At 42.6% G+C, this 13,573-nt stretch overlaps 1 protein-coding gene across 1 annotated transcript in view; it reads right to left on the minus strand.

The window, feature by feature from the left end:
- The window catches only part of PXDNL (peroxidasin like), a 430,252-nt gene that overhangs the window by 36,982 nt on the left and 379,697 nt on the right, over positions 1–13,573 (minus strand). Inside the window, exons 19-20 of the mRNA XM_077757094.1 lie at positions 7,148–7,282; positions 4,295–4,503 (exon numbers count right to left, since the gene is read on the minus strand). Coding sequence (XP_077613220.1) covers positions 4,295–4,503; positions 7,148–7,282 — 344 coding nt within the window. The remainder of the gene's footprint in view (positions 1–4,294; positions 4,504–7,147; positions 7,283–13,573) is intronic.

The raw sequence follows: 13,573 nt of genomic DNA on the forward strand, positions 1-13,573 counted from the left end.
CCACAAAACAATTCCCCAGTGATTTGAATGATTATATCTGCCTGTAAACACCTGGATGCTGCTGTTAATTGGGAGATGTAAGAAGCCTATGCCGTAAATAAATGGTCCACTTTCAAGCAGTTACCAAATGTCCCTATTTAAAGTCTCTCATTTTTATTTATTTTTTAAAATTTTTAATGTTTTTATTCATTTTTTGACAGAGAGATACTATGAGCCGGAGAGGGGCAGAGAGACAGGGAGACACAGAATCTGAAGACAGGCTTCAGGCTCTGAGCTGTCAGCACAGAGTCCGATATGGGGCTCAAACCCACAAACTGTGAGATCATGACCTGAGGTGAGGTTGGACGCCTAATGGACTGAGCCATCCAGGTGCCCCAAAGTCTCTCATTTTAAAGAATGTCTTTTAATTAGTTTTTATGGGGGAAAAAATATGTGTTGGTCAAAGATACAAGGAAATATAAAATCTGCATCTACTCACAATGGTTCTCACTATAAATTCCTCACATTATGATGTATTTGTATTCTTACGTGTATTTATATCCTTACGTGATTTTGTTCCTGAAATGACTTCTCACCATTGCCTAAGGAAGAGGTGTGCAGCCATGTGGCCACTGTTTAAGAACGACAGTGACATAAGGGCACCTGGGTGGCTCAGTGGGTATGGGTCTGATTAGCTCAGGTCATGATCTCTTGGTTCATGAGTTCGAGCCCGCATCGAGCTCTTGTGCTGACAGGTAAGAGCCTGGAGCCTGCTTTGGAATCTCTGCCCCTTCCCTGGTTGCCCTTTGTCTCGGTCTCAGTCTCTTTCCCTCAAAAATAAACATTAAAAAAAATTTTTTTTTAAATGACAGTACCATAAAAGAAGACACTTCATTTTTCTATCCAACTTCTTAGTAGATACTTGCTATTGGTTAATTAATTTCCAGATATTTTTGAGACACTATCAGAGAAAGAGCACTCTTATTATTTAAGACCACAAATTAGTATCTTTTATAAATTTAAATATTTTTCTTTTATTTTGAGAGAGACAGAGAAAGCGTGTGAGCACACATGCCAGCAGTGGGGAGGGTCAGAGCGAGAGGGAGGCAGGGAGACTCTTAAGCAGTCTCTGCTGGTGCAGGGCTCCATCCCTTGACCCTTAGATCATGACCTGAACCAAAATCAGGAGTTGGACGCTCTACTGTTCTACTGACTGAGTCACCCAGGTGCCCCAGGACCTTAATAATAAGAATGCTTCACATATTCAAGATTCCCTCCTCCCCTTGTCTGTTAAATCTTCCCATTGTGTCTTCCCTAACAAGTATTGCCATTAGCAAACGCATTACAATTTAAGTAATGAGACGGTCCTGAGATCTGTGAATTTGACAGTACACTGGAGCCACAGGACCTAAGGACAGGGAGGGTGGAAGAGGCGGGTGCCCTCCTTCGGTGCCCGCCCACCGTCTGTGCTGTGCACTGGTCCCACGGGTGCTCTGAGGAACCGATGCACACAGAGAAAAGAGCTAAGGCTTTCAGGATAGCCATACAGAGGTTTAAATCCCAGCTGAGGGACCTCAGAATATGTATTTAGCACCCGGGAGCCTCATTTTCCTCCCATGTGAAGTGGGGATAATGCTACCCTCCCTGAAGGACTCATGAAGATGGTAAGGTAGGTAGGCGGGATGTATGAATCACCCATCCCAGGGCTGGCGGTATGAGAAGCTAGAAGAGGCACATGCGGGCATAATGAGACCACAGCTTTTGCTTCCTGGACCTGAGTCATCGCTTCCATCCAGAGCGCAGCTATGTTCATCGCGGCCCACCCCTGCCATGCTATCTATTTTCTCCTCTGCTCAGTGGGCTCAGTGCCCAGTCTGAGGACAGAGAACATGCAGGAGTGTTACTACTTGCCATTCATCTTGTCGTGCACATTGCCTCCCTGTGTCCCATGTTTTGGAGAGCTGGAAATATTCCATAGTTCCCTCCTAGCCTTACTCACTGAGAACTTGAGGGGAGGAAAAGTACACCTCCTTCTCACCGAACCACATGACTTTCTACTCTGTCCCATAAAACCCACCATGGAGACAAAGGACACTGATTCAGGTGTCACTGTGGTTTTAGTTAACATTCTCTCATATTTAAAAAAGTCTTTCTTGTTTATTTATTTCTGAGAGAGAGAGAGAGAGAGAGAGAGAGAGAGAGCATGAGTGGGGGAGGGGGAGAGAGAGAGGGAGACACAGAAGACACAGAATCTGAAGCAGGCTCCAGGCTCTGAGCTGCCAGCACATAGCCCAACACGGGGCATAAACTCATGAACCATGAGGTCATGACCCGAGCTGAAGTTGGACACTTAACTGATTGAGCCACCCAGGCGCCCCAGCATTCTCTCATATTATTAGCATTTGCTTTTCCCACTCTGGGGTGGTTGGGGCTGGCAACATCTCCTCTCCTGTGAACACCAAGTACTACTTCTGTGCCGGGGCTGCCATGTCCTTCCTAGAGGACATCATTGCTCCTCCAGGTCCATCGCGTCTATATATGGCAGGCACCAGGCCATGGCAGCACCCGTGCTGGTAGAGGCAGGCAGAGCCACAAGACACTATCATGGGAGAGATATGTGCTCACATATGGACACACAGCATGTTCTGCTCTGAACCATCAAGCTCTTAGTTCACTTCGAGGTGTGAGCAGACATACATCTTTTCCCTAGCTTCAGGTGACCCCTTATTCCAAGTTATCTGACACTTTCGAGCCATATTCTCATTTCTTTAAATGTTTATTCACTTTTTTGAGAGAGACAGAGTGCAAGTGGGGGAGGGAGACAAAGAATCCGAGGCAGGCTCCAGGCTATGAGCTGTCAGCACCAAGCCCCATGCAGGGGTCGAACATTCAAAGCGTGAGATCATGTCCTGAGTCCAAGTTGGATGCTTAACTGATTTATTAAAGAAGAGAGCCACATTTATTAAGAGTTATTGTGATGACAAAAAAGATGCTTATAAAGCACCTTAGAGTTTGGCTCATAAAACGTGAAATGGTAGATGTGGCAAATAATTTTGTATCACTAAGGAAAGTTCTTTGTCTAACTCTATAAGGACATCCCCAAATTTCCAATGAACACGCCTGCAACATCTTAGGGAGACTAAATAGTCTAAATTAGCTGAGCTACCATGATTATTTTCCTCCTCTCTCTGGTCAGCTGACCCCCAGTAAATAGTTATATCCAGTACCAACCCCTGGAGTTTGAAGTTTGGCAGAGTCATCTGAAGGGCAGTGAGAACGAACGAGAGACCAGATTGGTGACCAAGTCCCTCTCCACCTTACTGACCTCCTCCCTGTTATGACAAGCCCCTCCCTGGTCCGCTGCACTCCCCCCGACTCTGTTGGGCCCCGCCTCATAATGATAAGCCCCGCCCCGTTAACACAAGCCCCTCCCTGCTCTGCCAGACTCCTCCCCATTCTATTGGGTCCCTCCCCATTATGACAAAATCCATCCCCGTTATGGCAAGCCCCTCTGTATTATAGCAAGCCCTCCCCGTTATGACAAGCCCCTCCCATTATGACAAGCCCTTCTGCATTACAGCAAGCCCCTCCCCGTTATGACAAGCCCCTCCCCGTTATGACAGCCCCTCCCCGTTATGACAAGCCCCTCCCCGTTATGACAGCCCCTCCCCGTTATGACAAGCCCCTCCCTGTTATGACAGCCCCTCCCCGTTATGACAGCCCCTCCCTGCTCTGTCAGACTCCTCCCCACTCTGAGGAGGCTGGATCCAAACGGAGCACGCTGAGAGAGGGTACGCTTTGGCCTTCCCGTTGTCCTCTCCAACATCCTCCCGACTCCCAAAGGGAGAAGACCGTTCCCTTCATACCCCTCTGTTTCAGGAGCATAGGCTTTGACCCTTGACATCACATAAGCGCACACATGCACAGTTCCAAGGCTGGCAGCCGACACCCGCACATGCGCAGGTCCAGACCTGGATGACACTGCTTGCACATGCGCAGATCCAACCTGGAGGCCCGTGCCCGCACGTGCGCAGGGCCAGGCCTGGAGGCCCGAGCCCGCACGTGCGCAGATCCAACCTGGAGGCCCGTGCCCGCACGTGCGCAGGGCCAGGCCTGGAGGCCCGAGCCCGCACGTGCGCAGATCCAACCTGGAGGCCCGTGCCCGCACGTGCACAGGGCCAGACCTGGAGGCCCGTGCCCGCACATGCGCAGGGCCAGGCCTGGAGGCCCGTGTCCGCACATGCGCAGATCCAACCTGGAGGCCCGTGCCCGCACATGCGCAGGGCCAGGCCTGGCGGCCAGCACGCGCACTGACCTTCGCGGCAGTCTTGCCACAGCCGCAGGTCCACCTGCGGTATCTCGCTGCAGCTCAGGTAGTCCTGCGGGTACTGCGCCTTCACGAAGACGTCGGCCTGCACCTGCCGGATGTTGTCGCCGTTGTCGCAGAGCACGCGGCCCAGGGACGCCTGCCTCAGCTGAGTGAGCTGTGCGGGGGTGAACACTCCGGGGTTCTCGTACCAGAACCTGGGGGTCAGCACGGAGAGGGGCGGGGTGAGGTCCTGGGCGAGCGTGGTAGCAGCACAGACAAGCTCAACAACGTGTATGGAGAGGGTTAGGTTTGTCCTCCAGCGAGCATGCTCTCAATTGCCTCCAGTGTTTATGAAGCTCTTAAATCCCGTGCTTTCCAGCTATCGCTTTCTGTTCAGCTTTGACAACATGACTCCAAATAAAGCGTTGTAAAGTTAAAAAGAAAAAAAAAAAGCCCGTTTTCTATTCTAAAATTCCATAAACTAGTTTTAGAAATTACCTGGACAATTTAAGATTGACCTGTTTGCCTAAAAGGGAAATAGTGCTTTTTCATCATTAATACATACTAGTTGATTGTATCTATTAGCTAATTAGAATAAACATTCGATTTTAACTGAAAAGATACAGTTTAAACCCACTATTAAAGTGAATCCTTATTCATTCCTTCAGGGACTGTTTCCAAGCACTTTTCTTGCACTCGGCATACAACATAAATTAAGATAGGAAACAAAAGACTGTTGGCACTCACATGGTGTATGGACTGACTTGTGTCCCCTTAAAATTCATATTCGTTGAAATCCTAGCCCCCAGGATTTCAGAATGTGGCTTTATTTGGAGAGAGGGCCATTAAACAGTTAAGTTAAAAAAAAAAAGTCGTTAGGGTGTCATGGAGGGAATTGAGGTCATAATCCAGTATTACTAGTGTCCTAAGGTGGAAAGGAAATATGCTTACAGGCAGGTCCAGAGGGAAGACCTGTGAAGACAAAGGGAGAAGCTGGACATCTACAAAGCGAGGGAAGCCTCCGTACGGATCAACCTTCCAACCTTGATCCAGACTCCAGAACTGTGGGACAATATATTTGTCATGTAAGCCACCCAGGCTTTGGGACCTTCTGTATCCGAGTAAACTAATTCACATGGAGAAGACAGCTTACTCAAAAAGAAAAAGAAGAAGAAGAAGAAGAAAAAAACCTTTCCCAAGTTTATTTAGTTTTTGACTACATATATTCTTAAATTAAAAAAAAATTTTTTTTAATGTTTATATACCTTTGAGAGAGAGAGAAAGACAGAGTGTGAGTGGGGGAGGTGCAGAGAGAAGGGGAGACACAGAATCAGAAGCAGGCTCCAGGCTCTCAGCTGCTAGCACAGAGCCTGACAGGGAGCTCAAACTCATGGACTTCGAGATCGTGACCTGCGGTGAAGTCACATGTTTCACAGACTGAGCCACCCAGGTGCCCCTAATTCTTAAACTATTATCAGTTGAACATATTAGCCCAACTATGTGTTGCACTAAATCCAGTTTGTCAAAGCTAATTTATAAACATTAAAATGAAATACTATACTATGAATGTTTGCCAATGTGCAATAAAGAAATTTCTTTCTTATAATACTTTATATATAAATATGTATTTATATTTACATAATTTCTTTATAATACTACTTTTTTTATAATTCATAACTGAAAGAGACTGGTAAGAAAAATTTTAAATAAAGAATAATTTTGGGGATGCCTGATTGGGTCAGTCAGTTGAGCAACTGACTCTTGATTTTGGCTCAGGTCATGAGCTCACAGTTTCATGAGCAGTGATGGCACAGAGCCTGCTTGAGATTCTCCCTCTCTCTCTGCTCCTCCCCACTTTATTCTCTGTCTTTCTCAAAATAAATAAATAAACTTTTTTAAAAAAAATTTAAAAAAAATTTTTAGTGTAACTTTAATTAAACACTAAGCTGTAGGCAGTGTTGAAGTCCTTTGGATATATATGTATCCAAATATATCCAAATATATATATATATGTATGTATATCTGCAGAAGGTTAAATCCTGGAACCGGTTCACAAGAATCCTAGCTCTTACTCAAGACTATACTAATGATTCGGAAGATACAGCCAGTGTCCCTGGAACACATTTGGTTCAAGTAATAGAGGAGAGCTAATAGTGTGTCCCACGCCAGCTAAGTGGGGGCTGCCTAGCTTTTTGGTTTTCATAAGTTTTATTCGTGGCTAGCCTTGCCACAAAGAGATTATACTAACTCACATCTCCTGCCAGCTGTCTGTCATAATGTCATAAATTCAAGTTGATTCACAACAGATACTTTCGACAAACCAAGAGATTTTTAGGAAGAAGTCTCAGTTATTTTTCCACCGGTAAGTGCCCTTAGCACACAGTTTTGTGAGGAGGTCTGGTCTTGGGTCAGCAGGTCTTCGACAAGGGTGAAGGGATGGAGCCTCAAGCCTGCTGTCACTTCCTGCACCACCAACATCATTTACAGGTGCCACAGTCCATGAACCCTACTGTTAAACAGACTGTACAGATGAGGGAATGCGTTTTGGGTAATATGCCGTGAGTAGGGGTGCCGAGATTTAAACACATGATAGAGTCTAGTGCATTCTTTTAACCACTCACTTCTGTGCCCTTCCTAGTCAATTTATTCTCCTTACAAAGATTTACAAGAACCTATAAAAATGAGTGCCATCCGGTATTATCAGTGGTCAGAAAAATTCTGTGACCAGATGCCATTTGTTATTCACTATATTTTAAATCATAGGAAGTACAGATTCATACTTACAATGTTACTGTACACTTAGATTTGGGGGCAAAACCCAATTTTGTTATCTTTGATAAGTATAACATAATTCTTCACCTGTCTCCGTCTCTCAGCCGCTGAAACTGGGTAATAAACAGGCACATAAGTGTTGGTCCCACTCTCGTGCCAGGGATCAGGTCTTCCACCATGAGGGCTGGCCAGAGGTCGATGTTGCCTGGAGCTCCGTACAACCTGAAGCAAAAGACAGACAGACAGACATCACATGCTGGACTGTGGAAGTGACACCGACCATATTATTTACACTGAGAACTGCAAAGCATTTTCCAAATTTTATAAACATTTAAATACACTAAAAAGGCAGAGAGTATTTTTATTTTCATTTCACATGTAACAACGTTGAGATGGTGGAAGTGTTCAGGGATCACTCAGCCAGTCAGGAATAGAGCAGGGTCCCACTAAGGGCATTTAACACCGTTCATGTGATATTTAGTGTGTTCTTTACAATTATCCTGTAAGTATATGGAATATAACTGTGTGTGTGTGTGTGTGTGTGTGTGTGTGTGTGTAGACCAACATCCAACTAATTCTTTCAGAAACATGTAGCAAGTACACTAGTCAACTGAGCATTAAAAGATTTCCATGTCAGTGTATTTGAGATGTGTGCTAAATATTTAGAGTGAAAAAATAATTGGTGGAAATAATGTATTAGTTAAATTTCCTTCTTGCTAAAAAGATTGTGATCCTTTGATTTTGGGATTTGAAGTGGTTTTGTAAATTTTAAAAATATGATAATGGAAGTGACAATTTAAGCCAAACAACTTTGGATACACCATCCACTTAAAGAAAACATGACCGGCACTCCTGGGACTCCGTGTGACAGCTGCCTGTCGTTCCCTGTCTCTAAGGATAAACATGGGAGCAACTTTAACATTTTATTTAATGCATAAAATTCTGTAGACTTTACATAGTTTAGCTTCGTATGTTTTAACCTTGGCACAAGTGGAGACATAATGTTCATACTTCCTTGTTTTCGCTCCGTGGTTTACTGGAGACCCATGTGGCTGCACACATCTGCAGCGAGTTCCTTTCTCAGCTCTGTAGTAGCCCCTTGGCCACTCTTCCAATGCAGTCGTCCATTCTCTTGGCGATGAATATTTGTGGTGTTTTCAGCATTTTACTACGAACATTCTCACACATGTTTCTTCATATGGACATAAGTCTCTCTAGACTAGGCATCAGCAAATTTTTATGACAAAAGATGAGACGGTAATAAATATGTTCAGCATTGTGTGCCACATTTTGCAATGTCTCAACTCTTCCCTTTTCCACAAAAGCGGCCAAAGACAGCATATAAAAAAAGGGACACAGTTGTGTTCCAATAAACCTTTATTTACAAGCAGGCAGGGGGTTAGAACGGCCAGTGGGCTGTGGTTTGCAGATCCCCACTCTAGAACATGCCAATGCTAAGGCTTCAAATGCTGAGTGCAGAGCATGACACTTTTAATTTTTATAGATAATGCCAACTGCTGTCTAAGATGTACATATAGTTCATACTCTCATAATAGGCATATAGAAGTTCTCTGTGATACACATCCACATGCATATCTTCAACTTTAATAGGTAGTGCCCTTGGCACATTGAATTTATTTTTCAGTGTTTTTTTGAGTCTAGTCAAATCTCATCACTGCTACCCTTCTTCCTCCTTCCCCTCCCTCCTCCTTCCTTCCCCTCCCCCATGCCCTCCCTGTCCTCCCCCTCACTCCTCTTCCTTCTCCTCCTTCTTTTTTCTTAATTTCTGATGATAGCTGGGCTTTCAGTATCTCGAAGTACTTGTTGGAGTATTTGAGTGTTTAATTCAGATTCAAGTGTTGTATTGTAGACTGTATTGTAGATTCCTTCTGTTTCCATTTTTTTTCCCCCAGGAGACTTTTTCTCTGAAATGTTTTGATTTGCATTTCTGTCTTCTTGCTTTATTTGAAGTAAGCGCGCTCGCTCTCGCTCTCTCTCTCTCTCTCTATCATTACAGGTATTTCATGGAGTGGACTCTAGTCGAGTAGCATTCTCTTCTGTCACCCCCTGCAGGACAACATCTTTGNTCTCTCTCTCTCTCTCTCTCTCTCTCTCTCTCTCTATCATTACAGGTATTTCATGGAGTGGACTCTAGTCGAGTAGCATTCTCTTCTGTCACCCCCTGCAGGACAACATCTTTGATTGCAGTGTTGGTGGCCATGGGAAAGAGGAGGCATTGGCACATTTTATTTCTCTATCATCTCTTCAGCATTTGTATTTTCACTTCATTCTGCTTTAGCTTTAGTCAGATATGAAGGGGCACTGTCCCCTCCCTCCTTGTCTCCTTCTGTCCCCCAGAACTGTTACCTCTGGCTACTCTCAACCCTGTGACTGGCGTAGTAGACTCCCGGGTGCCAGAGCTACATTCCGTGATTTAGATTTAGCACTTGCTGTTGAACTGTGTCCTTTTAGAGAGATTCCTTTTTTGCTGTAGTCCCTCTTTTGTCCACACAGATTTACAAATCCCTGCCCTTCTCTCCGCACCCACACCCCAGCCTGGAAGTGGCGCTTCACTGACGGGTCTGCTGGAACTTGGCTGATTATGTTCAAACTTAAAGTAAATTGAAATTCATGCCATTTTTGTCGTCTACTAATTCTGAATGTGTAAGTTATGTGTTTTTGGATGTGTCCTCTTTGTCAGTCTCATAGTTTTGTAAGAGGCCACGTTAAGAGATTTAGAATCAAATGATCATGAGTTTTCTAAGGCTAGCTTTAAAATATGTATACTTTTAAAAATCTGTGCCAATCTGATGGGCGTGAAAAGGTATTTCACTACGATTTTCATTACCTTGATTAACTATTTAGTGGGGCATCTGCTATATATTGATTGGGCATTTTTTTCTAACATAGAATGCCTATTTATACCAAGATTTTTCCCATCTTTCTATCAGGTTATGTTTTTCTTTCTCACTTTAAGAGTTCCGTATATATTCTGGATATTAATGCATGGTTATCTATGTTAACATGTATTCCTCCAAATCTGGGACATTTTTATTAATCATGCTCATGATGTTAGACTGATGAAAATGTTTTCTTGATTTTAAGGTCAATTTTACCCATTTTTATAGTTGGTATTTTTTAAATTTTACTTCAGAAACTCTTTTCATCCCCAGTGCCATAAAGATATTCTCCTTGCATATTTTCAAAGTTTTAAATTTCTGCCTCTTGGATTTAAGCCCTTCATCTATTTGGAATTGATTTTCATATGTGATGTGAGATAGGAATCCATACTCATTTTTCCCCATGGATAGCCAATTTTTACTGCACCACTTATTGAGAATGTTCTCATTTCTCACTAATTTGTCTGGCAGGACTTTCAAATATTGTGGTTCCACATATAAGCTCATTTCTTTGTGTCTTTCTGGTCTATCAGTCTTTTTGTTTATTCTTGAATCAATATCACACTATATTAATTACTAAAAGCTGTATAATAAGTGTGGCTACCTGGAACATCAAATGACTCCATTAGATCTTTCTTAGCCATTTTATCTATGAAGTTAATTTTAAAATCTGTTTGTTGATATCACAACAAAGAACTATTAAGATCTTACTTGGAATTACAATAAATACATCATTTTAGGGGAATACTGACATATTTGAATATCACTTCTCCATGACTCCATTTCTTAGGTGTGAGAAACAATCCAGTTTTCTGATTTTCTTCCCTAATATATTGTGCAAATTTGTTCATCTTTTCTTCTCATTTGGTATTGCAATTTGACTTTTCTTATATTCCTTATATGTAGAGAACTTGCAAAAAATAATGATGACAGTTTTATCTTTTCCAGTATTTACCTCTTTCTTATTTTATTGTCTTCATTGTGGTTTTCCATACAGCTGTGAATAGTAATCATGGTGGCCACTGTCCTCATCTTATCCATGTGTTTAAAGGAAATGTTTCTGGGGCTCCTGAGTGGCTCAGTCGGTTAAGCCTCCCACCCTTGCTTTTGGCTCAGGTCATGACCTCACAGTGAAGAGATGGGGCCTGAGTGGGGCAGAGAGCCTGCTTAAGACTCTCTCTCTCTCTCTCTCTCTCTCTCTCTCTCGGTCTCTCACCAAAAAAGGTCTGGACTGTAAATTGTTAAGGGTTCATAAAAGAAATGGTAGTTTGAGGTTTTAGAAATTAGATCATTGAACTTTCTGATACAATCTTGGTTTTGTTAATTTCAGTCCTTTGATAATCCATTTGTTTTTCATCTTGTAACCAATCCACTTCTATCTCTATTGTAACTTATTGCTTTTATCGTGGCTCAGGACACACCTCCAAGAAATAGGAGGAGCCTTTTAAAGATACTTAGTACAGGTACCAACCATGTCAAGTAACTTATTAATCACTTATGGCTTATGTCTGACACAATAACAATACTGAGCTCCAACCTCATTAGAGGATAGTTTGAAATCAGCAAGTCCTTCAAACATTTGTTACTGATTCGTCTGCATTACTCAGGAGAATGTTAGCTCTATTTTTTTTTAATTTTTAAAATTCTAGATGTTGTACTTCTTTCTTGGTTATAATTAGTCCCTACTAGGAATATAGAGCAGCTTCTATGTTTAATTCCTTTGGTATGTACATTCACTTCTTTTTTAAAAATATTTTCATGTNTGTTTTATTTTTTGAGAGATTGAGTGTGAGTGGGGGAGGGGCAGAGAGAGAGAGACACACAGAATCCGAAGCAGGCCCCAGGCTCTGAGCTGCCAGCAGAGAGCCCAACACAGGTTTTGAACCCATGGATGCAAGATCATGGCCTGAGGAGTAGGTCAGTCAACCGACTGAGCCACGCAGCTGCCCCTCAATTTACTTCCTAAATTTCCTCCCCAAAGCTAATACTCAAACACTCAACAACATTTATTCCATATGTGAAAAGTGTAACCCGACATAAAAGTGGCATGGATATGACTGTGAAGAGTCATATAATCTTTGACAGCACCTGACCAGTGCTGCTCCTACACTGACAGTAACAGTGGACACCACCTCCTTTCCGTGAAGTGCAGGGGCGAACTGCAAGGCTCCAGGAACTTTGGGTCATAATGTTGGCCCCAGTACCACATTAGTGTGCACTACCCAGAGCAAGTGTGAAAACCATCTTCTTGAACGGTTTCCTAGCTCTGCTAATGGAGCATTTAACTGTGTTTAACAGAATTTAGCTTCTAACCTTTAATATTACTGCAAAACACACACACACACACACAGACTAATAAGAGTAAACAAAGTTTAGCTATGTGTAATGTTACAATTCTGATGTACAATGAGTGAAAGAAAAGATCTGCAAACCTTGGCATGAACAGTAGCATGCCCCAAAGATGACATTGTCAATCTTTATCTAATTTCATAACAATAGCTTGATGTAGAGTCTGCTTTAGAAGAAGGAATAATACGAGCTTTCAATTGGATCACTCTGCCAGACACCAGGGTAGAAGGCCCTGTATAGAATTTATTTTCAGGGCTCTCCATGGTTCCCGATTCAGAGAGTGAAAAACAGATAATGTAGGAAGATATAATTTTACTGAAACAAATAAAAGGCTTTACCACAAACACTGAGGAATGGTGCTGTGGGAGAAAGCGTCCTTGTGGGAAAGCTTTCCGACACTCTTGTGAGATTTTAGAACAAATGTGATCATTTAGTAGCTTTTAGAGAGAAAATATGAAACATGCCCTTCAAAAAAGCAAAATGCCCTTGTGTACTGTCACACAAAATAACAATTCCTCTGCCTCAAGATCATTGCTTCAATGTGAGAGTAAATGACAAAACTCTTAAAGAAACTAAAACAATGAGCACATACAACCTCACCAGTGTGATTAATCAGATCATAAACATTCTACAAGGTAACTTTATGACTGATTTAAAGTCACCTAAACACCAGAAAGAAATGTTAGTTCCTTAATCCGGAAGAAAAATTCCTCAAAAAACTTTTTTTTTAATCCTTTTTTTTTTTTTTAATGTTTTATTTATTTCTAGGAGACAGAGAGAAAAACAGTGTGAGCAAGGGAGGGTCAGAGAGAGAGGGAGTCACAGACTGAAACAGGCTCCAGGCTCTGAGCTGGCAGTCAGCACAGAGCCCGATGCGGGGCTCGAACCCACAAACCGCAAGATCATGACCTAAACGAAAGTCGGACGCTTAACCGACTAAGCCACCCAGGCGCCCCCCTCAAAAAACTTTTTAATGGAAGCTTATCTGCATGTTTCCTGAGAGATTTTAATGACATCATATCTTTTGCTTTTAAAATTCCTCTACAATTAGAATTTTATGCATTTTGGAGCACCATAGAGCTCTATCTTTAAGAAACATTACCTCTGTAACTGAAATGGCACAGAAAATTAAGCAAAGGGGGAAAATAAATTATCACCTTTTTTGAACAAATATATATAATACAATCCATTTTTTTGCTTTTACGAGAAGAGGAACTTTTCTTTCTACTACAACTTAACGTGAGGAAAATAATCAAGGCTACTT

The sequence above is a fragment of the Crocuta crocuta genome, unplaced genomic scaffold, assembly GCF_008692635.1.
Source record: "Crocuta crocuta isolate KB4526 unplaced genomic scaffold, BGI_CrCroc_1.0 scaffold465, whole genome shotgun sequence".
Taxonomy (NCBI): domain Eukaryota; kingdom Metazoa; phylum Chordata; class Mammalia; order Carnivora; family Hyaenidae; genus Crocuta; species Crocuta crocuta.